The 22,440-nt window shown below is 38.7% G+C and overlaps 1 protein-coding gene and 1 long non-coding RNA gene across 4 annotated transcripts in view; one reads left to right on the top strand and one right to left on the bottom strand.

The window, feature by feature from the left end:
* The window catches only part of LOC121512809, a 28,604-nt gene extending 6,879 nt beyond the window's left edge, over positions 1–21,725 (bottom strand). The window contains exons 1-2 of the long non-coding RNA XR_005992140.1: positions 21,610–21,725; positions 21,349–21,492 (exon numbers count right to left, since the gene is read on the bottom strand). This is a non-coding gene — a long non-coding RNA (uncharacterized LOC121512809). The remainder of the gene's footprint in view (positions 1–21,348; positions 21,493–21,609) is intronic.
* Positions 1–22,440, top strand: part of pex5la (peroxisomal biogenesis factor 5-like a) — a 135,358-nt gene that overhangs the window by 103,381 nt on the left and 9,537 nt on the right. For all 3 annotated transcript variants that reach the window (XM_041792275.1, XM_041792274.1, XM_041792273.1), the window contains 6 exons: positions 8,052–8,168; positions 10,232–10,375; positions 11,531–11,601; positions 13,321–13,539; positions 15,675–15,840; positions 20,513–20,670. In XM_041792275.1, coding sequence (XP_041648209.1) covers positions 8,052–8,168; positions 10,232–10,375; positions 11,531–11,601; positions 13,321–13,539; positions 15,675–15,840; positions 20,513–20,670 — 875 coding nt within the window. The remainder of the gene's footprint in view (positions 1–8,051; positions 8,169–10,231; positions 10,376–11,530; positions 11,602–13,320; positions 13,540–15,674; positions 15,841–20,512; positions 20,671–22,440) is intronic.

Below are 22,440 nucleotides of genomic sequence, written 5' to 3'. Positions count from 1 at the left end.
TCACAGCGATACAAAGAAATTACCCCATACCTTGTAAATTAAAATTACGTCAGTATCTTTACTTCATCTCAATTCTGCAAGTAATTTGTTGTCAGCAGTGGTGCAATAGGGGGCGGACAAGTAATTCATCAGATGGGATTTAATGGCACAAACAATAGACTGACTGCGAGACGTACCCAATGAGATGATGGACTGGGTCATAGTGCACATAGAGTTACATACAGGCCCACAACACAATGAGAAATAATGAAATAGCTCTGACTCTATTATGGAGATGAGCAAAATAGCTACCATATAAAAGGCATTCAAATGAGTTGAAGAAAACGGGTGCAGGGATTTATTAGCAGGACTGTTGCAGGACAACACTATTCATGATGCTGTAGTGTAAATAAGATATATAAACTTGGCCTACACTTGATACAGGCTCCAAGTTTTTAAGCTGTTATCTTTTGTTACTTTATATTTTGAGTAAACTACATTTGTAGTGGAGCAACTTCAACATTACCATCAACTTTTTTCCTATCTGAGTACCTATGTACAAAGCCTGAGTGACGATAGCCATTTGGTTACTGAAAAGGGCTTTTGAATTCAACCCACAGCGGCCATAGAAAATGCCACCTCAAACTAACTTTAGATCAATCTAGAAATAAGCAAAGAGGTGGAGCAGAGGCAGGTATTAGTGCATAAGTCCATATTTTTATTTAAAGTAAATGGCCAAGTTCTACATAAAATTGTGTCCCCATGCAGTTTGTGCTGATTGTGTGCATTTACTATTGGTTCTTTGCAGACCACATCACGAGCAGCGGAAAACACCCCTTGGGGGGCAAGAAGTGATGTCTACATAAAGAAACACAACAAAAAGTGTGTTTTGAGTTTTTAATAACTATGCCAAGCACTCACCGAGTGAAAATATTAACTTTTTAATTCTACAGCTACTTTTAGGTCCCCAAAGTAGTGAAATATTCAGGCAAAAAAATGTAAAAAGGTTTTGAATAGACACAAAGAAATACCAGCAGGCAGGAATTTTAAAAAAGCCACCATCTAAAACCTGCACAAGCCACTCATGTATGGTCCGTTTCCACAAAATGGTCCAATTTGGTTCAGTAAAATTTTGTCCTGGTTTAATAAATCAAACTCTGATCTTACCTGCGTTTCCTCAGCTGATGTCCTTCTCACTAACCTCCAGCATCTCTCATTGGGATAGGAAACCTATCTCTTTTCAGAAATCCAGATCTTTTGGCTAAGCTCAGGAGAGCAGGTTGTTTGGCTCCACATGGTTCTTCATTTGGTACCAGTTTGGCTTTTAAGGTATGGATTAAATAATGACAAATATGGAGGAAAGGAAACTGGCACTCAAACGAGAGCTACCTACTGCCGCTAACTTATAAGAGCCATTTTGTAGCACAGGTTTGTTTCCCAAACGGCTCATCATCACTCGGTCACTCACCCAACAAGGTTTACGCAGTTGTTAGTTCATTACAGTTTTTACTCAGAGAGCACAGACCTCCACCATTAGCCCTATCTCCTAATAGTGAAGAATCCTTAAAGAAATTCCTGAATCCAGATGGTGATCTGGATCACTCCCAAAATCTAATCAGTTTTTCCTTATGCCATTTCTGACATTTCCTGAAAATTTCCTCAAAATCTGTCCAAAACTTTTTGAGTTATGTTGCTAACAAATCAACAAACAGACAAACCCACCCGATCACATAACCTCCTTGGCGGAGGTAATTATAAGTATGTTTGTGACAAAATTAGGATTTTTGTATATTTCAAAGGGGCTCAGCTAGCCTGTTAGCTCAGTACAAGACTCTTCAAGGCCATTGTCTCCATTCATCTGGCAAGACAACGCTGGATCCTAGGAGGTCTGCAGGACTGAGTAAATTGTTATATTTACCACCACGCCAGGTAAATTGTTTAGACTTTGGTTAAAATCAGCGTTTCATGAAATGTATGAATCATATTCAAGGTATGTTGAAATTTATGATAAGTGCAGCACAGAGATCCATTTATAGCTGTTAAGTACAAACTTTCCTTAATTCCCATTTATTCCTAATGGCTGCCCACCACTACATGACCCCTAAGTATTTGTATTTCTAGGGTAAAAATTGGCATTGTAACACTGCAGTTAAACATTACACAAATGTGTGTTTTGTGTGTGTGTGTGTGTGGGGGGGGGGTGTTTTGTTTTGTTTTTTGTTTTTTTGGCTCATGTGAGTTATAGCTGTTCTTTCCTGACAGTGTAAACAGCATAAGTCACACCAAATCCTATCTTTTCATATCAGACTCTGGCCACTTTAATATGTGCTACCAAATCAGATACATATCTGTCTTTTAGAATCCAAAAAATCTGATCTGAGCAAAAGATCAGAGTTGGGCAAGGTGAGTCATGAGGCCATTTCCAGTGGATTGTGGATGTCTCAAGGAAAATATGACGCATACAGGGTAAGATTTGCTTTAATTTTGAGGGCCATGTCTCAGTCTTTTTGCTCCATCAGATCTTTTATCTTTTCCCAAGTCCAAACTGCCCTATTACCTGGTTAGGATTAAAAGAAATTAAGAAATCTGTGTGCATTTGCTTTTAAGAAGTTGGTGGTGGGTCCTGCTACTAGACCAGCTCAGAATCACAGATTTAAGGCACAGATTTAAAGTCAGAGTACTGTTATATTTCAGAATTACTGCTATTAATCATCAGTGTAAAAGAAAAATCAATTGAAATACAGATGAGGCTGTAAAAATTTGATTTTTATGCAGTTGTAAAATTTGAATTATCATTTGAATTATAAGACAACTCATGACAGGAACTGTGGTGGAAAGCTTCTTGATTTGAGAGCCACTCATCAAAGAGTCAGCAGCCTTCAATTATCCAGCATCCCTCACTTCAAGGGCCTCTGTGTGGCCTCCATGTCAATCATTCACTTCCCAGATGTGGAAATGAGGCGACCTCTGACACACACACTGTTGCTGTATACCTTAGTGACCCTGCTCCTTCTACAATGTCACTACACACACAAACATACACTGTACACAGTGCTGTTGTGATCTAATGAGATCACGACTACACAGGACTCAGTAAGTCACAGGAGGCTCCTCTTCTCTATTTGCCATTGTTCTTCCTACTTTGTTCTGCCTCTGACAGGAAGATAGCCAAGAATCATGGACCCAGCCAGTCAAAAAAAAAAAAAAACTGTTGCTGTGGCAAGTATGAGTTTTAAATAAAAACCGTGAGATGTCACCTGCTTCTGTAATGTGTTGTATGCTAGGAGGAGAGGTATAACTACCTAAGAAATGTTTTAGAGATATAGCTTTTAAGAAATTATGAATTATATAGCTGGTTATGAAAGGCTTCAAGCCAGACTCCTGATGAGGCAGCAAAGCTTTCACTCTCGATCATTTCTGCTGTGCATGAACATGTCAGAGGGAAACAAAAACAAAACCCACTTGAACATTACTCCCTCTGTGCTTATCTTGTCTCACTGTTTCCAGTTTGGGTGTAGAGGTCAAGGGTATTCTCATCATAGCCTGCAGGCAGATTCTGTGGCCCAGGCAGAAAGCAAATAACCAGTAATCATATTTAAAAAAAAGCCTAAGTGATTCATTGGCACAATAGCTTCAGCCCTAAGGTCAGAATTTCAAACTGCTTTCAGTCGGGATTTCTGTGACTGCAGTAGACTTCAAACACATGCAGAGCATTAACAACATTGTTTTTACTGTTCCTTGAGGTTTACACAGAGAAAACCCCACTGGCATACAAAAGAAAAAAGAAGATTTGAAGCAGGTGGGATCCATAACAGGCATTATAATTTATGGCTTGGTATGAGTGTAATAATGATGACCACTATTCTCATCTGATTTAAACACTGAAACAGTGTTGGGGTAGTTTCTCAAATCCATCCACTAGTTACTTTTCTACATTTACGTTACAGTAAATGTACATCTACAGTTACATTTCTTGGTTATTCACAGCAAAAGTAACTAGCTACACTACTAATAAGTGACATTACTTTTGCATTACTTTGTGTCACCTAAGATCGTCTGTAACCGTGAAATATAGAATACTAAACCTTACACATTCCCACATTAGTGTAACAATGTGATGGCACTATTTCACGCAGTAAAAGGTGTAAGGATACGTGAGTGATGTCAACACAAGAAGAGATGTTATAAGATGAGTCTTACTATAGATATTTATGAATCTTAATGTATATGTGCTACATGAGTAGTTGGTCAGTTGTGTTCCACCATTGTCAAATTTTTATCGCCATAGTCTATTTTGCCCCACCAACATAACATTTTAACAATGCCAATGTCAGGCTGCTCAGCAGTAAACCCACACATGCAGTAAACCCGTACACATGAGGTGTTCATTTTGAGTTGCATGTACAAGGGAGAGAAACTTAACACAGAAATTAAGTTCATGTACAGTATGATTCAGATAGATTATGTTTTACAAAGGCTAACAAATGAAACATCAACTCCATCATAAATTAAGGGATACATGTAGACAAGAATAAAGAAAATAGAGGTGTCACAATTTTCTGGTGGAGATTAGTTTTAGGTCAGCTCAAAAAAAAATCTTTATCATCTCTTTATCATCAGTTTAGACAAGGAAATTTCTGAAAACTGGAATAGGCCAATCGAACTACAACCAATACTCCTCTGATTTAATAACTACAAGGAGAAATTGTTTAAAGAGAACAAAATTTCCATAGATTGACCCTCTAAACTGTGCTCTAAAAATGCACGAGGTTGCATTTAACTTCAAAATGTCACAGCAGGCTCCCAGACCCCCCACTAGAAGGTTCGGGATCCATAGACTCCTAAAACCCTACTTCCAGAGCTGACAATTCTCCTCAGAGTTTGTGAGTTAACAACTGGTTTTAAAGTCAGGCCAAATTTCAGCCCATGTCACTTGAAGTACAGTGTACCAGAGGACACACTAGGGATCATGGTCCAATCAGCTGCTTGGTAAGATGAATTTCAGGCATTTGCATAATTTTGGTTGCAAGATTACACCCATTCACACAGCCAGAGCAGAGCCACAAGGCAGTCTCAACTTCAGGGCTTGTTTTCCTGGTTGTGCAATATTTTAAACAGTGTCTAAAGCCCCATTGCAATAGTAGGAAAGTTTTCTTCCTCCTCCCATCATGAAAGATAAAAAACAAGTGGGAAATATCTGCAGACATCCAGCTGACAGTGTCCATTTGTTGTGATTTATTCTATTAGCTGTATTTGTTGGTGTGTGGGAGTGTGTGCTTGCTCGCTAGCATGCGAGAGATAGCTAGAGCATTTTTTTCATAGTTTGTATTTGAGCTGTGGATAAGAGACATCTAAAATGCAGATGCACATCTTAAAACTTTGTTGAAGTTTCCACAGCAGACTTCATTGACATTTTTCAATGTTCCATTTCAATTTAATGCATATGTGTGAGCATTAACAGTGTGCTTTGGTCATGAGTCATAAACGTGTTAGTCGCACAGTATGAACTGATATTCCACCATGACTGTTCTACAATCTGCTTGAAATCCTTCTGTGTATGCCCAGCCTTGAAGCCACTCTCCTGGCATGGCTAAACTTACAATGCACCACAGGCACTGAGTCCAGTGCAGCATATCAAAACACTCAAGTTGATTGTTGATGGGGAGAAAGTGTCTGTGTTGCAACATAAAGCATTAGATCAGCTCTAAATACTCAGTTATAAAATAAGGGGATGCCATAGGATGATAACTCAGGGACAGCACAGTTATGTTTTAAAGATTTAGTTTTTCATGCAGCTTTTTTAGCCTTCTGAAGCCATTCTAACTCCTCTTGGCTAAAGCAGATAAATAGAGTTGCGCTTGTCAAAGTGAGAAGAGATAAAAGGTTCATAATCCTCTCTGTGTCTCCAAAATACATGATGGTTCTAATTTTAGTGCTGCATATGAGATGAAAAACATGACAGACCAGGTTTTAGCATCTTTCAAAACTACAACTCAAACTACAGAACCACAGGGGGCTCATTAGATGCTTCACTTTTATGAGGCAGGCTGCTTTACTGAGCAGGTTGAACCTTGCTGTAAACAAGTAATGTGCTATGCAAACAGAAAAGAAGTGTGTTTAACTTTTCATAAATAGTGAGACACATGATTAATATTACAAAAATGTTCAGGTGAAAGCTAACTGTTGTGTGAACAATAAAATCAAAGTTTTAAACTGATAAAATAATCAAAAAATGATAGAAAAGAGAAAAGATGATGAGTAGTGTTTATAGTCAGGTACAGAAGATAACCAAAAATTTTTAACATTTCAGTTCAGAACAAAAGTTGAGGTTTAAATTCTGATGCTTAATGCCTTTTAAAGTGTCACCGAATGGGTATAAATTAGCTTAAATGCACAGATAGTGTTCATTTTTTTAAAGAAACGACAGGACCCTCAGTACCCACTTAAAATGAAAAGAGTTAAATGTTCACAATTAGTTTCTACTTTTTATAGTTCCCCTCTCTTTAGAAATATCACCAAACTTACATGACTATTTACTTCAGTTGCTCTTGACTATCTTTATGAGTTTTTATAATTTAATTTGTAATTATTTTGACTCATGGCAAATTCAATATAAGTTGTTGTATAAAGGGAATGATGACTTGATGTTGTTCTCATTTTCAATAAGACAAATGTATACAAAAACAAGGAAAGAAGGTTTCTGCAATTCAGATACCCGAATGTTTGCATGATATGTAGAGCATAACAGCTCTGCCTCAGGAAACGTATTACACTGGTATTTTGGAACTCATATATATATTACATGAATATTGCACGTTTTTGAAAAATTGCACAGGGACAGATTGCAATTCAATCTAAATTTCAATTAAATACCCAGCCCTAGTATATATGAATGGTGTTCTGTAGATAAAGTTGTCTTGCCTTGTCTAAAGTAGCCTTAATATTCCTTCCTTTGACTTCATGTTTTCTAAACAGTTTACCTGGTGCAACCTTAATTTCAGGCTCTCATTTTAAAATGATCAAAAATGTTTGTTAACTAAATACTTACACAATATAATCTAATCAAACACTGAATTTGAGGGAAAGTTCTTATTTCTGTCTTGCTGCTGGTGTGAGTAGAAAAAAAACATTTAAGTTGTTCACACATCTGAACTGCTAACAAGGTAACAAGCATTCCTCAAATAAGTTTACAGTGGCAACTGGAAGTGTGCACGCTTTTCTTCTTAGTAATTCTTCTCTGACTTCGAATACATGTCTATACTGCCCTTCAATGTTTGATGATAATTGGGCATTATATGCATCTACACACTGAAACCATAATCACAACGGACAGAGACTTAGTAGCCAGCTTTCAATACATGATGTATGTGTGAGATGAACTGTGTATTAGCTGAGGGTGGGAGTTTTCCTTTGAAATGAATTAAGTAATTCACACTTGGCTCACTGTTTTATAAGAAATTATGATTTATGTAAGCTGTCTTGTTTAAAAGAGGTTCAGTGATTAAATATTAATGCTATGATGGTGGAGTTGCTCTCAAAAGTTTGTGTAAGCTGTGTTAAAAGAAGCCAGAAGAAAATAAAGGCTGAGAAAGATGTTCTTCACTATTTTCTATTCAGTAGCATTTCTGACAATATTACTGCGCATGAATATTAAAAGTTTGGTCCTTCAGATGATGTAATGAATATTTATAAAGTACAGTCTTGTTCTAGCTTTAAATTAATACTATTAATGTTAAAAACAACTGATTACTGTGGCATTACCTACATTCTTAAAAGAAATCATCTGAACATAGAGGAATGTTCAACTCTTATCTATCGATATTTTTTCTTTTGCATATGAGGTGCAGGTAGGTCCCTTTAGCTCTGATTTGACTTGCAAATGTAATGAGTCAGAGCTGTTGAGTCTATACCTTACAGCCAGTGAGTCAGTCTGACGTGACATTTCCAACAGAGGGATGATGGGAAATTACCAGAGCTGTTGTTCTACTGTTCATAATTAACTCATTCCCTCCTCTCTCTTTCTCTGCTCCTCTTCCTCCCTCTGTGTGTTTCTCTCTCTTTCGGACTCTTAGTCGGACACAGAGTTCTGGGATAAGATGCAGGCAGAGTGGGAAGAGCTTGCTCGGCGAAACTGGCTGACTGAAAACGAGCAGGCGCAGATTCCCTCAAGTGTGTCTCCACATGAGAAGGTCAATATCATTAAAATGTCCATCAGCATGTGCACACATCTGTCTGCATAACACTGATGAAGAGATTTAAAGAGCTGACAGTATCCTTAGAGTAAACGTTGCCTTCCAGGTTATGTATCATGCAGAATTAGTTTCCCTACATTTACAAATAAAATGATGCATTTAGTAACATTTTGGGAAATACACATCTTTCTTCTCTTATTGTAAGTCTTTATATTCCAAAATGTGTTGCTTTGTATAATAAGGTAATTACTGGATATTAATATTAAGGCAAAACATATACTTGCTGTAACTACACATACACAAATGCATGATGACTGCCATGCATCCCCTGTGTTAGTCCAGCGCATCAGCTCTGCACTTCCACAAAAACTTACACCATGAGATGTAGTATGTATGTGTGGTAAGAGCGGCGTAGAGACAGAGGGGATGTGAGAGTGAGCACAGCAGCAGGAACAACAACAGAACTTTTAAAGACAGAAACAAAGTCCATAATTATCCACATCTTTACGCAGTGTTATTGTCATTACACAGAGACAAACATGTCTGTCAAACAGCTGGGACAGGTAAAGTGTGTTTTATCAGTCGACACTGATGCTAGAAAAAGTGAGGGAAATAACATTAATGACATCAGTTCAATGAGTGACCATGTTCATCCCTGAAGTTAAAAAGGCTCATTCTCAAGGACTCTCTGTTTTAAACAGCTGTTGTAATGATAACACTTATAAACACATCCAGCTGAAAGTTGCCAGTTAACAAGGCCACTGATTAAAGTAAAGCATTACGGCCATTACGTCTGGGCTGGTAGCAAAATATTAGAGAAACAGAGTGCAGACTGTGTGGTCTGACACCGTTCATTATCTGTTGTTACTATTGGTTATTGATGTTTGTATTAGTTTAGAGCTTAGACTAATCACCTTTATGACCATTGCCATGTTTGTAGTCATCATCCCACATATCAGTTAACTGTATACAGTCTGAACTCTCTGGTGTGCCCTTTAAGTGTCCTCCAGTATCACGTCACATTATAGGCCAGCATATTTACAAGAACACTGATGGCACGGCTGAATGCATTCACAAGCGCAAGGTGATCCAGCAGTGTTGATAGGTTTTAATTTGACATGGGGAAATGACTAAAACTCTCAGATAGATGTTTCTGCTCCTTATGCTGAGTCAGAACAATCACATCAAGGTTCTGGTTTCATACTTTAGGCGTGGTGCAAAGATTGATCTTTAAGTCATATAGTTGAAAATTTGGAAGCTAATTATAAAGTTCCAGGTAGGAACAGAAGTCAGAGTTTATAGTTTTGTGGTTTAAATATATGGATGAATGGTCCACAAATTCAGTTTCAATTAAATCCACTCTGTTTTTTGCTATTTACTTGAAGTTCTTGGTTTGGCAGTGATGAGAGGGGCAGCATCATTACTGAAGCAACAGGCTGCAGAACCTATGAGCATGACTGACTCTGTAAAAGATCTGCAGAGCTCAGTCAAGAGATAAATTGATCAACAAGAGGTTAATAAAGGTTGATAAAAGCATTGACAAAGTCTGTACTTAATTCCTAGAAGAGGGACCCAAAAGTTTCCTACTTCAGATCCGAATTTTTCCCATAAAAATACAATGATCTTTAAAAAAAACATCTATTGGGTTTAGCATCACTGTACTGTATCATATGGAGATGTTTGTTTCTGAGGTCTACCCATCAGCTGACCTTGTTACATAAGAAAATCATACTAGATCAGACATTTCTCTGATTGATCCTCATGCAGAGCCAGCTCTTAAAAAAACTGTTTCAAAGTCATCTGGCATAGAGGCGGTCAACAACACACAAGGGTAATCACAGTATGAAAATGCAAAGTTTAACATTTAAAAAGAACAGACGAACCTCAGGGAGCCCAGCAAAGGTTTGATGTGAAGCAGAATAGATCAATTCCTGCTGCTGGAGCTTTGCTTAAATACACAACCACACAGGACAGTCACCCTGGTTTGCATCTGAATATGGAAGAGACAAACTGACATTGCTGCTGTCCCTATTTTTTGTTGTTTTCTTTTTTGCTGACAGGGTTACTACTTCCACACAGATAATCCATATAAGGACTTGCCTAATGCATTTGAAGAGGGACTAAAGAAGTCCCGAGAAGGAGACTTGCCAAATGCAGTGCTTATGCTGGAAGCAGCTGTCCTGCAGGACCCTCATGATTCAGAGGTGAATTATTAAGTTCACACACATTTACACACACCTTATGTTTCCTTATCAAACAGGCTAGTTGGACATATTTGGATCTACCAATGTACTCTCTGAAAAGGATGAAGATAGCTTCAGTCAGGTTGACATAAAAAGATATTTGATGTTTTTTATTTTTCTTCAGCACAGGCAAGATGGGGATTGTCTGTAGAGGCCAAAGTATTTTTTTCTTGTTAAGAGCTGTGTACTGTAGCAAAAAAAAAAAAAAAAAGGGGGTGGGCGCTTGTTCATACTTTTGATATGAATTTCCATTTGCCCAGTGAGCCGAATAATAGCTCAAACCACAGGTTCTCTCTTTTTTTGAATTCTCCTCATTTCAAAGAAGGGACCTCTTTGCAGGCTGAAAGAGCAAAGCCTTCATACAAAGTACTTTCACAATCCCCTGGAATATACAGAAATGTGCCAGTTATTCCGAGGAGAGGATTATCCTGTGGTGTATGGAACTAATACGATTCCCAAATTCCTCCTACGGCGCTTAGTGGCTTATTGGCCGACTCTGAAGACCTCAGAGCCATTCAGAAATAATTTCGACCCCGTTTTCCAAGGAGTGGGTCAAAAACACATCTCAAGAGATAAAATTTAGAATTAGATGGTAAAAATTCAAAGACTAGTCTCAATCTGACGGTTTTGTTTTTAGGTAGGTGTCACTCTCTGCCTTCTTGTGTCGATATAAGGTTAGGTCCAGATTCATCCCCATGTTGAGGTCAAACAGCTGCACAATTCCCAGAGCTTCTCAATAAGTCAAACGGTATGTTTACTGTGCAGAAAGTCAGCAACTCAGCAGTCATATCTGATATCTTTGTTAAATAAACACTCTACCATCTAAAGACAACCCTCCAAGCAGAACACTTCAGTCAGTTTTCTAAATCATAATTACATTCACCCTTGATTAACCTAGTCATGGTTTTACTCTGTACATTATCTTAAATGTTTACAGTATATGCAGCTCCTGTCTAATGATTTCTCCAAAACAGGCATTTGCTTTGTACAGGATCCCATTGATTATGTCTGTCAGACTTTGCTGAGTCACTGTAACTGTGTTTCACCCCTAGAGAATACAGGCTATGGAGTCCAAGTTTGCACCCTGCTGTTTACCTGTGTTTGTTTTCCCTGCAGGCTTGGCAAGTGTTAGGGACCACCCAGGCTGAAAATGAAAATGAACAGGCTGCCATTGTCTCCCTTCAGCGGTAAGAAGAAACTACTGCATCCAAATCCCATTTCAAACCAAATATTACTTCAGGTTTTTTCAAACTGTCAGCTGTTTTTGCTCAAGGACACCATATGCTTGCATGCACTAGTCTCTGTGAACATGTCATCTTTAAAGATTAATCCCAATGAAATTTCCCTGAGAGGTGTCCCCAAACTTTTTGGCAGTATAGCTAGTAAGTGAACCTAAAATTCTGATGTAAAGTTTTTATATTCATAGTCAAAAACAGCATCACCATATAAATTTAAGTGTCTATTTAAAGCAAGCGGTGCTTTGTGATTTTTATTCTTAAAATAGAGACACCCAGCATGGATTGTGATTGCACAGAGTCTGAACAGAGTCCTCAGTGGGAGGTGGCCCACTTTCATTCATAACACCGTCTAAGCCACAAATTGCACCTTTCTGGGAGTGTGAACACTGACAGTAAAATAAAAACACTAGAGACAGCTATTCAGGAAAAAAGCATCCTTTCACTTTAAATGTGTGATAGTGCTGGTTTATTCTGTGCTGTAAACAAAAGTAAGGAAAAAAAGGGAATTTCTACAAGTACACAGCATAGCACTGTATTCTCAAACACATTTCAGATGAGCTGTAGTTTGCATGGTGAATATTTTAGTTATTTTATTATGTAATAGCTCCATCTGCTCATGGAGTATTTGTGTATGAAGTGAGATTAGATGTTTTATTGGCATGTGTCCTATTGTTGCTACACTGTCAACACTTTCACTGGCAAGCACGTTATCCCTTTCTAATCTGTAAACTTCATCCAATAATGCCACATCAGAAAAAAACTAATGAAAATAAACATTTGCCTTTGTTATACTGTCAAATGTAACGTTTTTTTTTCCATTTGCCAAGGAGTGTTGTCTCTGCAGCTTTTTAAAAAATGAGCAGCTTCAAGCTGAGTAAATAACTGCTGAGGCAATGTCATTTAATGTTGGCATTTAAAGAGCTGTCAGACCATCAATAAGTCTGCCAAATCTTTCTATGTAAACAAAGCAGTATGGTCTGTTAGGTCTGGAGTAAATTATACATACATTATATTTCTCCACCCATTTTTGCACCTTGTACCCAAGGTGGGAAGCTAAACATTTTGTACAAAGAACATATCCCTAAGATTTTGGTTTCCTTAACTAAAGTTTATGTAATCTTCACCTTCTGCACATTGCAGTAGCAGGCTGAAATAATTTGGTCTGACTGAGATTATGAGGGTTTAAAGGAAGTTGGCACATCAGCTGCAGGAAATCTGGCTTGAAAATTATCTTGATGAAAGCTAAATCTTGTCTTGGCCTCTTCTCAAGTCTCTTAACAAGTTCACTCAACATAGTGCTCCCCTTTATCATCTACAAAGACCAGTGTAGAACTTAGCAGCATTAGCCTCAATGATATAACTTGTGATATAACTTCAGCATTTAGTACAAGCATACATTACTCCTCTAGTTGTGGAACAATTGGCTTTTCCTTTATGCAAATCAGCTAACCCTGTTGCTGAGGGTTACATGCAGTCCTGGCCTCTGCAGCAGAGTCAGGGCAGGAAAGGTGCAGCTCCTCTCTCCTGACCCAGAAATCATTAGCCCCCACCTGATGTTTCCTCACTTTGGCCTGTCCCAATTAATGCCTGTCAAATCAAGAGTTTCCTTTGAAGTACACCCCTCACACCAGCTCTTCTCTCACATGCCGTGGCCCTGTCTCAATCCAGGTGTTTGGAGCTCCACCCAAACAACCTCCCAGCCCTCATGGCCCTGGCAGTGAGCCTGACCAACACCGGTATGCGCAACGATGCCTGTGAGGCCCTTCTCCGCTGGCTGCGGCACAATCCAAAGTACAAACACCTGCTGAAGGGGAAGACGCACCTGATGGGATCCCCAAACTCTCAACGTAGGATGTCGCATGTTCTCAGCTTGGGGAGACATGAAAGGTGGAGTATTATGACAAAAAAATAATAAAGTCTGAAAATACTTTAGATGTAAAGAAACCAAGTGGGGCCTTGGCTTGTGGATAGTTGCAAACAGTAAACTTTTATCATTTATATATATGGATTGGATTTGCAAAACACTCTACTCCTGCAATGTCAAAACAGCAACACACACTTTAACTTCATCCTTCATTGGCAACAGAGCATCAACTGATATGTGACATATGAAGAATAATATAAATGCAACAACCAAAGAAAACCTTATCCAAGAGCAGTCATTAAGTAGCTGGCAGATAAAATATACTGTGTTTTAGTGCACATTCAAAACCAAGATATTAGCTATTTTCTGCAATCATTTGTTTTATTTAAAGTTCGATTCTCTGTCAAGAAAAAAAATAACTCATTTCAGCATCTCTCATCTAAACTGCAGTAATTTCACTTGAAAAATAGATACATGAAGCATAAAAGAGTACTAATCGTGCCATATATTCTTACAGATATAGAGGCCAGGTAAAGGTCCATGTTATCTTCAGCCAGAACATTAGGCTGTTAGGTACATCACAAGGAAAAGGCCTAGTTTTTTTCAGTGAACTTAAAGTGGTTTTTAATCAAACTTTAAATGATGATATGGCTTCCTCTCTTATCCATTGAATATTATCCTTTTAATGTCAGCTGCTCTCTCCCTTCCTGCTCTCGTCTCTCTCCACTAATGCTTCTTTACCCTCTCTGGCTTTATTCTGATCAGCCTGGTGGAAACTAAGATACATCAAAAGGGCAATCCTTTCTATAACCAAAAGCAAAGGACCAAATGACCACTGAGGCAGAAGAAGCGGTCTACAGTAGCTGACATTTTAATTTTTCACTTTAGTGCATTGGTTCCTAAACTGGGGGTCTGGGCCCTCTGGTGGAGACATGTAGACTGAGGTACATACCAGAGATTTAAGTCAACATTAATGCATAGAAATTGCTGACTTTGCACCATATGGTGATATGTTTACACTTAAGCACCACTTGAGATTAAGATAGTTGATGTATATTGGTCTAACAGCAAATTAAAAATAGGCTCATTGACCAACTAGTGCAGGTTGAGTCCATTCAAAGACCATTTATTAATGTAGATAAGAAGCAATGAAGCCATTTGCTTTTGATTTCACAAAATGCAGATTTCATTGTAAGAGGCTAAAGCAGAAAAGGTTCAGTTTGCATCAAGAATAACTTAACATGGCTGAAAAACTACTGGAAGTGATCAGTAAACTTTAAATGAGCTGCTGTCTGATTCTATTGAAAGCTGGCAGACCACTGGCCAGTGTAACCAGGACAGACTAAGATGGTCCTGTTGTTTGCCTTAATCCTTTATTTTCCCTGGCAAGATGTAGGATGTTGGAACAATTGCTGTTAAAATGAAGGCAGCTCTAGCACTTGCAGGAGGCATTCAACTTGGGCGATGACTTGAGTGACTGATGGACATGTCACATACTAGTAGATCATTACAGCAACAGGACCACAAACAATGTTAATGAGGCACTACTGAAGCCTATTTGTATCCCCATGGTTATTAAGGTTTACACCATTTGGATCTTTACATTTAGTTTTTAATAAGAATAATAAAATAATAAGAAGCTGTTTCACCACCTCTGTCATAGAAACAAGAGAAGAAAGCAACAAGGTCCTTTTTCACACCTTCAGTGTTTAACAGTTTCTGTGGTCATGATTTGTCTTCACTTCCTGATCTAACCATGTGACATCTGTGACAATTTACTTTCACCAGCAGACCTTTTAGACCTCTGCTTTTATCATGGGAAAACAAACTCACCATCATCATTTGATATAAAGCTAATATTTCAATATCTATTAATCTAATCAACTCACTGGGCTTCCAAAATACACAACCCACTTGATTTACATCAACCAAAACCACAAATCAACATAATACCTTATTGTTCTAATTTCTGTCTCCGTACTCATTCTCCCTCTCTCTCCTTCATCCTCGTCAATCTCTCTCTCCCTACACTCCATGTTTAAAAGTTAACATGCAGTACAGAGAACATCATAGCTTTGCAATCTTAGGAGCGCTCACTCAGCAGCCTTAAGTCACACTAATCCCTGCTCTGTGTGTGTGCCTGTGTGTGTGTCCACAGCTCCCTGCAACCCGAGGTCAAGGAGCTCTTTCTGGAAGCAGTTCAGCACAACTCTGACAGCATCGACCCGGATTTACAGACTGGCCTTGGGGTGCTCTACAACCTCAGTGGAGAGTTCAACAAAGCTGTGGAGGCCTTTAATACAGCGCTATCAGTGCGGCCTGAGGTAGGACACCACACCCTCACTCAAACATGCAGATTAGACAGAGTGAAGGTGCAGTTATACAAACACCTGTCACAGGCAGGGACAATCTGCGGGCACATATCTTATCTGTCAATGAAAACCTTTTTCTGCATCACTTATGGAGCAGTCTTTAAGTATGCAAACATCTGGAACACATGTAGCTACCTGACAAGGTGACGGGCTCATAAAGAAAGAAATAAAAGGTTTTCAAGCCTAGACAAAAGGGACACATACACAGGCATGCAGACTAAGCTATATAGTTAGGATTAACACATGGGTTGCATCAGTTTCCTTGAAGACAACATGTCTGGCAGCCGATTGGCTCTAGCTGGCACCACAGTGTGCCGATGACTTCAACTTTATCACTGGGGTGCAGGTGGCCTAGTGGTTTAATACGCGCCCCACATACATGGATGGCCCCGGTTCGAATCCGGCCTGAGGCCCTTTAACCCCATGTCTCTCCCCCACTCTTGTCTCTGTTTCTGATTCTATCCACTGTCCTCCTCTATCTAATAAAGGCACAAAAATGCCCAAAATAAATCTTAAAAAAAAAAGCTTTATCTCTGTAGGGATCTAAAGATGCAGGTTGTTTTTCGTTTTTTTTTCCTTAAATTTTTGCTTTATAAAGGAAATCACGCCTGTAGTAGTCGTTTTTTTTAATAATCTAATTCTGTTTAAAAGATCACTGAGGGAGGAGTGTCTGAAGCTATTTTAGACACGTGTTCAGGTCCAATCAAATAACCATGTCCACGGTTCTCCCAGTTTGGATACGTTTATCTATTTATTAACACAATTTCAATCTAAACACAACCTGTATCAAACAATATTTCAACTCATCCAAAAGAAAATAAAGAACAAAACTGTCCAGTTCATTCAGCTTGCTCACTTGTTCACAAGGTTAAAACATACACGCTTTCATTCATGCAACTGAATGCATTTACGCGGAGCCTGTCTTTGTGCTCATTACAAGGCTCAATCTGCTTTTCAATATCAGAATTACACACAAGTTATCAAAACACACATCTTAGGACCAACACATAGACCCTGATTCTTAAAGGCAGGAGGTCATAAACCATTCAAAATCCCATTGTTTACTGGAGCCATCAAGTTGGCATGTTCAAAACACAGTAACTACAAAATCAATGTGGGCAGGCAAAACTCCATAGGGCTTTTTTTTCCTTCCTTTGTGACCCTCCTTTTTTTTTTTCTAGGGTTTCGACAGTGATCACATTTACAGTAACAGTAGTGTAGCCAGTCATTTTCCCATTGTCTCTGTGTCCATCAAAGGTATCATTTATAACCCACTTCAGTAGGGTCATAGAGCATAAGGCAGTGGTTTTCAAATTTTTCCCCAAGGCACACCTTCAAGCCAAACTTCAAGACACACCATATTAAAATCTGTGCAAAACAGCCTTTTTAACAGGTGTTAAGTATATTTAGTTGTTGTATAGCTGTAGTTTTAACATACGGTTGTAAAATAATAAACATAAATGTCCGATTCTATTTAGATTACTCACAGGCTCAAATGGTCTTACACTATACTTTCATTCACACCACTGGATGCATTTACCTGGAGCTAGGGGTGCACAATAAGACGATCTTAGATTGTGAAGGAACAGAAAGAATTTGCTTTCGGCTAAAGCTGTTTCGACTGGAATCAGCTCTATTACTTCTAGCACTATGCTCCATTACCCCCTCCCCTTCTGCTTCCCAACGCAACGGTGATTCATGGCTGGATATGAAAGTGAAACTTAAGATTTAGTCCTGAAGATTTCCAACTGACCTATTCATAAGGATGTGGACCGAAATACAGTACCGACATGGCACCAGTACCAACAAATCCAATACAATATTGATTCTCCATTTCGACCCCTCCTTGCCTGTCATTTTCCACCCCAAATGACAGGCAAGGAAATTGTGCAGGGCTGTTTGTGATTTATGTGTTAAGTTACAACAGTTTCCTTTGCTTATCCCATATTCAACTGGCACCTTATAAAAATATTTCTGGGAATCATTTACTATACCCAGAAGGCTTTTATTCTCTCGCTGACTTTCAACACACGTTTTTCTCTCCTTTAGGCACTGGCTCCATACAAGTATCGATTTAGCACCGATATCAGAGAAAACCCAAATGATAGGCTAGATGCATCAGTGGCATTTGAATGTGTAAGGATGACTTTAAATGAGATTAGTTAATACTGATAGCTACTCTACACAGCAACCTTCACCACTTTGAGTAGTCAGATGACTAAAAAAGTGCTATACAAGCTCAAGTCCATTTACCATAACAAGATTCAATGCACATAGTAACTAATTCTTATCATTTTTGATAGTTTGCTGTTTGTAATCTAATAGGCCTAATATTTTCACCAAGTGACCATAGCACAACTATTTTCTCATTAACAAGATCTATGGTTGTTAACATTTATAGCAACAGAGGGTCATTTACTTACTAAAATATTCCTGTGCTGTATTTTTTTTAAGTAAACCAAACCAATATCTGCTAGGGGTGTGAATCTCTCCTTCTCAAGACGATTCCATTCAAATCTCAATTCACAAGCTAAGATTCGATTCACTGACGATTCATTAAAATACAGAACGATTTGGTCCGATTCAATCCGACTCAGTTTGGTCCAATCTGATCCAGAACAAACTGGTTATGGAATCAAATAACTTTTTTCTTTGACAAAAATTAGAAAAAAAGGGGAAAACAAGATAATTTCATAATAATCTCAGTTTATTTTGATTTTATTTATAAAAGAGACCTAATCCCAGGCCTCCTGTGCAAACACTTTGAAATTATGTTTAAGAAAGTTTTCATCCCACATATGCCCAGGTGTCTTACTCTGACAGGTAGTTGGGAGATAAATATTAAAAGGAGTTTTTACTGGTACACGTTGGTTCTTCTGTACTTGTAACTTCCTTGGCAGTATTAATCCTGATAACAGTAAAAATTAAATACTAAATTTTCAAAAGAAGCACAAATTAAAAAATTAATTTGGATTGACAGAGCTCTGTATGTCTGCAAGTACAGGAGAACAAGGGGTTAAAATAATATTGAAAACAGTTAAAAGAAAAAAAAAACAGCTTTCTGAAAATTAAATTTTCTCCTTTCATAATTTCTCTTAATGAGAGAATTCAGTCTACATGTCGCCAAAACATTGTTACCTCCGCTCTCTGTATCTGACCGTTCTTGAATGGAAATCTCGCCTAAAGGTAAAAGGTCACCTTGGGTCGTATGAGATTAAAGACACTGAGCCAAAGCATGGTAGAACGGGCTATAAAAACAAGCAGCAGAGCCTTAGTGAACCGATCTCTAATGTTAAAATCAGTCCAAAGACCGATTCATGCCCCTTTTTTACCAATCCAGGGCTCTGTAGACCGATGCACTTGGACCTGTGACGCTAAGACCGGTTAACTGATCCATATCGGATTATCTTTACACCACTAATATTTGCGCTAACTCACATGCATAATATTTTCTATCTCCTTGGTCTATTGGTTAAACAGATTTGGTCTCTGAGAAACATATCCAGCGCCTGAGATCTGCTTAAGAGCATACACAATGTCTGTCACACACCACATGTTCTCATGCCAACACATATCGCAGACATGAAGCCCTCAAGCTTGTACACATCCTTAGAGAGATGGTGCTGCAAATAACAAGGGAAGGCTCATGCAAACAGATGCAGTGAAGCACACACAACTGTCACAGCAATATGTGAAGCAAGGAGCTACTGAATGTGACCTCGTGAACTCTTGACTGGCACACATACGCTGTCACTGATGATCCAGCCCGAGAGGCGAGAGCAGAGCAAGATCTAGAGCAGCACACACACACGCAAAAAAGACTGACACATTAAAAGCTGGAATGCAAGCACTGAACAAACTAAAGTGGTAAAAATGTTCAAAACCACAAACTCCGCCTTCGTCTCTGCATTCCCTTCATGCAAATCAGTCTCTGTCCTCCAAACACTGTCCCAGACCGGCAAAGAATATTACTCACTGTTAAATCCAACCTCCCACATTTGACTTGGTAATATGGGCTCCCCTGCTGGAGAACGAGCTCTGAACACAAAGGGAGATAATTATATCCCGCTGCCAGGCTTAGCCAAAGATGAAGGACCCCTATACTGTAACAGACCATGACCTCTGTATGCGTCTGTCCCCCCGCAGGTGGGGAACAACGACAAGGACAACCTGGGTGATGTACGTCAGCTCCCCTAAATTACCCTTGTTATTCAAGGGTAGGGGAGCTGTGTAATACATCAAAACTCTCGTTATTTGTGCATCTAAAAAAAAAAAAAAAAAGACACATTATAGCTGTAACACTACCCTGCCATGCTGTCACTGCAGATAAAAGACTGTTGTATAGCAGAGTGTTAAGCTCCATTTCACCTGCACTTTTGTTTATATAAAAGTCAACTACTGGATCTAGCTTTTCAAAGCAGTGAAACATTTAATATCTGAAATCATCAAACAAGATATTCTGACAAGCCATAATTTCATACATACAGGAACTCCTCAGTTTGTTTTTTAGATATCCAAAAAGGTAAATCTGCAATCCTTAATCACAAGCTGAAGTCAAAGTATTTCCCTCATCTTTCTTCCTTTGTACTTCCTCTTCCATCCCCACTACCTGACCTCCATCTAGGACTACTTGTTGTGGAATCGGCTTGGGGCCACGCTTGCAAACGGGGACCGGAGTGAGGAGGCCGTGGAGGCATACACACGAGCCCTGGAGCTGCAGCCTGGCTTCATCAGGTCCCGCTACAACCTGGGAATCAGCTGTATTAACCTGGGGGCCCACAGGTTAGTGACCTAGATAGAGCCATTATTTGTAATCGATGCACTCTGATTTCACCTCTCACCACAAGCAAACAGTCTGTTGGGAGCGATGATAATAAAGCGGATACCAGACAGAAATCCACCCATCAGAAACAAGCCAAACATCTGATACTATGTGAACCAGCTTTGTTGTAGGCCTGGCTACAGCTGCTGTCTGTGTTTCCTAAAAAAGCACATCCAGCCACTAAAGAGAATAAAAAATGTGGTGGAGTGAAAAAGAACAAATCTAAACTGAAAAATTCACCTGCTTTGCTCCAGCAGGCTTTAAAATAAGCAGTCAAACACACATGCTCAAATTATGGCAGCAGTAAAACTAGTTTCCTCACTCATAAATCTTGTTATTTCTCTATTAAGCGACTACTCATTTTTGTTTGTACCTTTCAACAATATCCATTATTCAGATTGCTTATTTACCTAGACAGTCCAAAATATAGTAAATAATTAGTTTGGTTAGTATCCAAGAAAACATTAAATCCTGCAACCAGAATCTAAACCAGAAGCTGATGTTTTTCACAATGAGTATGCGTTTGGGCAAAAACAACAACAACAACAACAACGGCCAGGCACATGCAAACGTGTACAACAAGTAGAAAACACATAAAAGCACTAGCAAGTTAGCAAAACAAAAAGCAAAACACTAACACTTAGCTTAGAAGGACCCTGGGCACCTCATGGGAGAGTGGAGGAGTTTCTTCGGGCTGGACACAGCAAGGACGAAAAGGAAATAAAATCAGGTTTGGAATGACGGTTGTGTCTAAAGACTGGCTTGACCAACCGTCCAAACACCTGCTGAGACAACAGCCGTTAGCAGGTGAGCTAGCGTAATTTAAACTGATAGAGAAATAGTAGCGTAAAGTACCTAGCCAAATAGCTTATAATACTACTAAACACACCCTTACTTACCGCTTTTGTCCGTATTTCACCACCTAGGTTATGATACTGTTTTACTGAACCAGGTTTGACAACATTGAAACAGAAACGCGAGAACAGACGCCAACTTTGATAAGTGAGAGACCCGCAGCACAACCAAGCAGGTGTTAATGTTCCTAATTAGACCTCTGCGCTAAAGTGAATGTGAGGTGTAGGCTACGTGCCAACAGACGAGGAAAAAGCAAACTAATGAGACAGATGGTAGTTCTCAGACAATGTTTTTACAGATGTAACGGTGGTACCGTTTGATGTTTGATGATGGTGGCCGGGTTCTACCAACATGACGAAGCTTAACTACAGTAGCTGCAAACTGCTGTCAGTAGATAGCTGTAATCTGAGCTAGTTTGCTGTGCATCCTGGAATGTAAACCCGAATAAGTTGAAAATACTTAAACTATTTGTTAAAATGTTTACGTCAAGGTTTTTACGTGATGGAAATACTTCTTTGAGTGGAATCAAGCTAAAAGTTATGAAAGACCATTTCCACCACTTAAAAAAAAAAAAGTGAAAGTTAGGCAATAAAAAAGGGGGAATCTAAAGTCAGAATTATGAGATAAAAAGTCAGAATTATGAGATAAAAAGTGGAAATTATGAGATAAAAAGTCATAATTTTGAGATAAAAAGTCATAACTATGAGATAAAAAGTCAAAATGATTCATAAAAACTTGAAATTATGAGGTAAAAAGTCATAAATGTCTTTAATCTCAATTTTTATCTCATAATTTTGACTTTTTATCTCATAATTATGACTTCGTAGCTCATAATTTTGACTTATTATCTCATAACTTTGACCTTTTATCCCATA

Source organism: Cheilinus undulatus, linkage group 7, assembly GCF_018320785.1.
Source record: "Cheilinus undulatus linkage group 7, ASM1832078v1, whole genome shotgun sequence".
Lineage (NCBI taxonomy): Eukaryota > Metazoa > Chordata > Actinopteri > Labriformes > Labridae > Cheilinus > Cheilinus undulatus.
The sequence above is the reverse complement of the archived record's forward strand: the minus strand, read 5'-3'. Positions and strand labels throughout refer to the sequence as shown.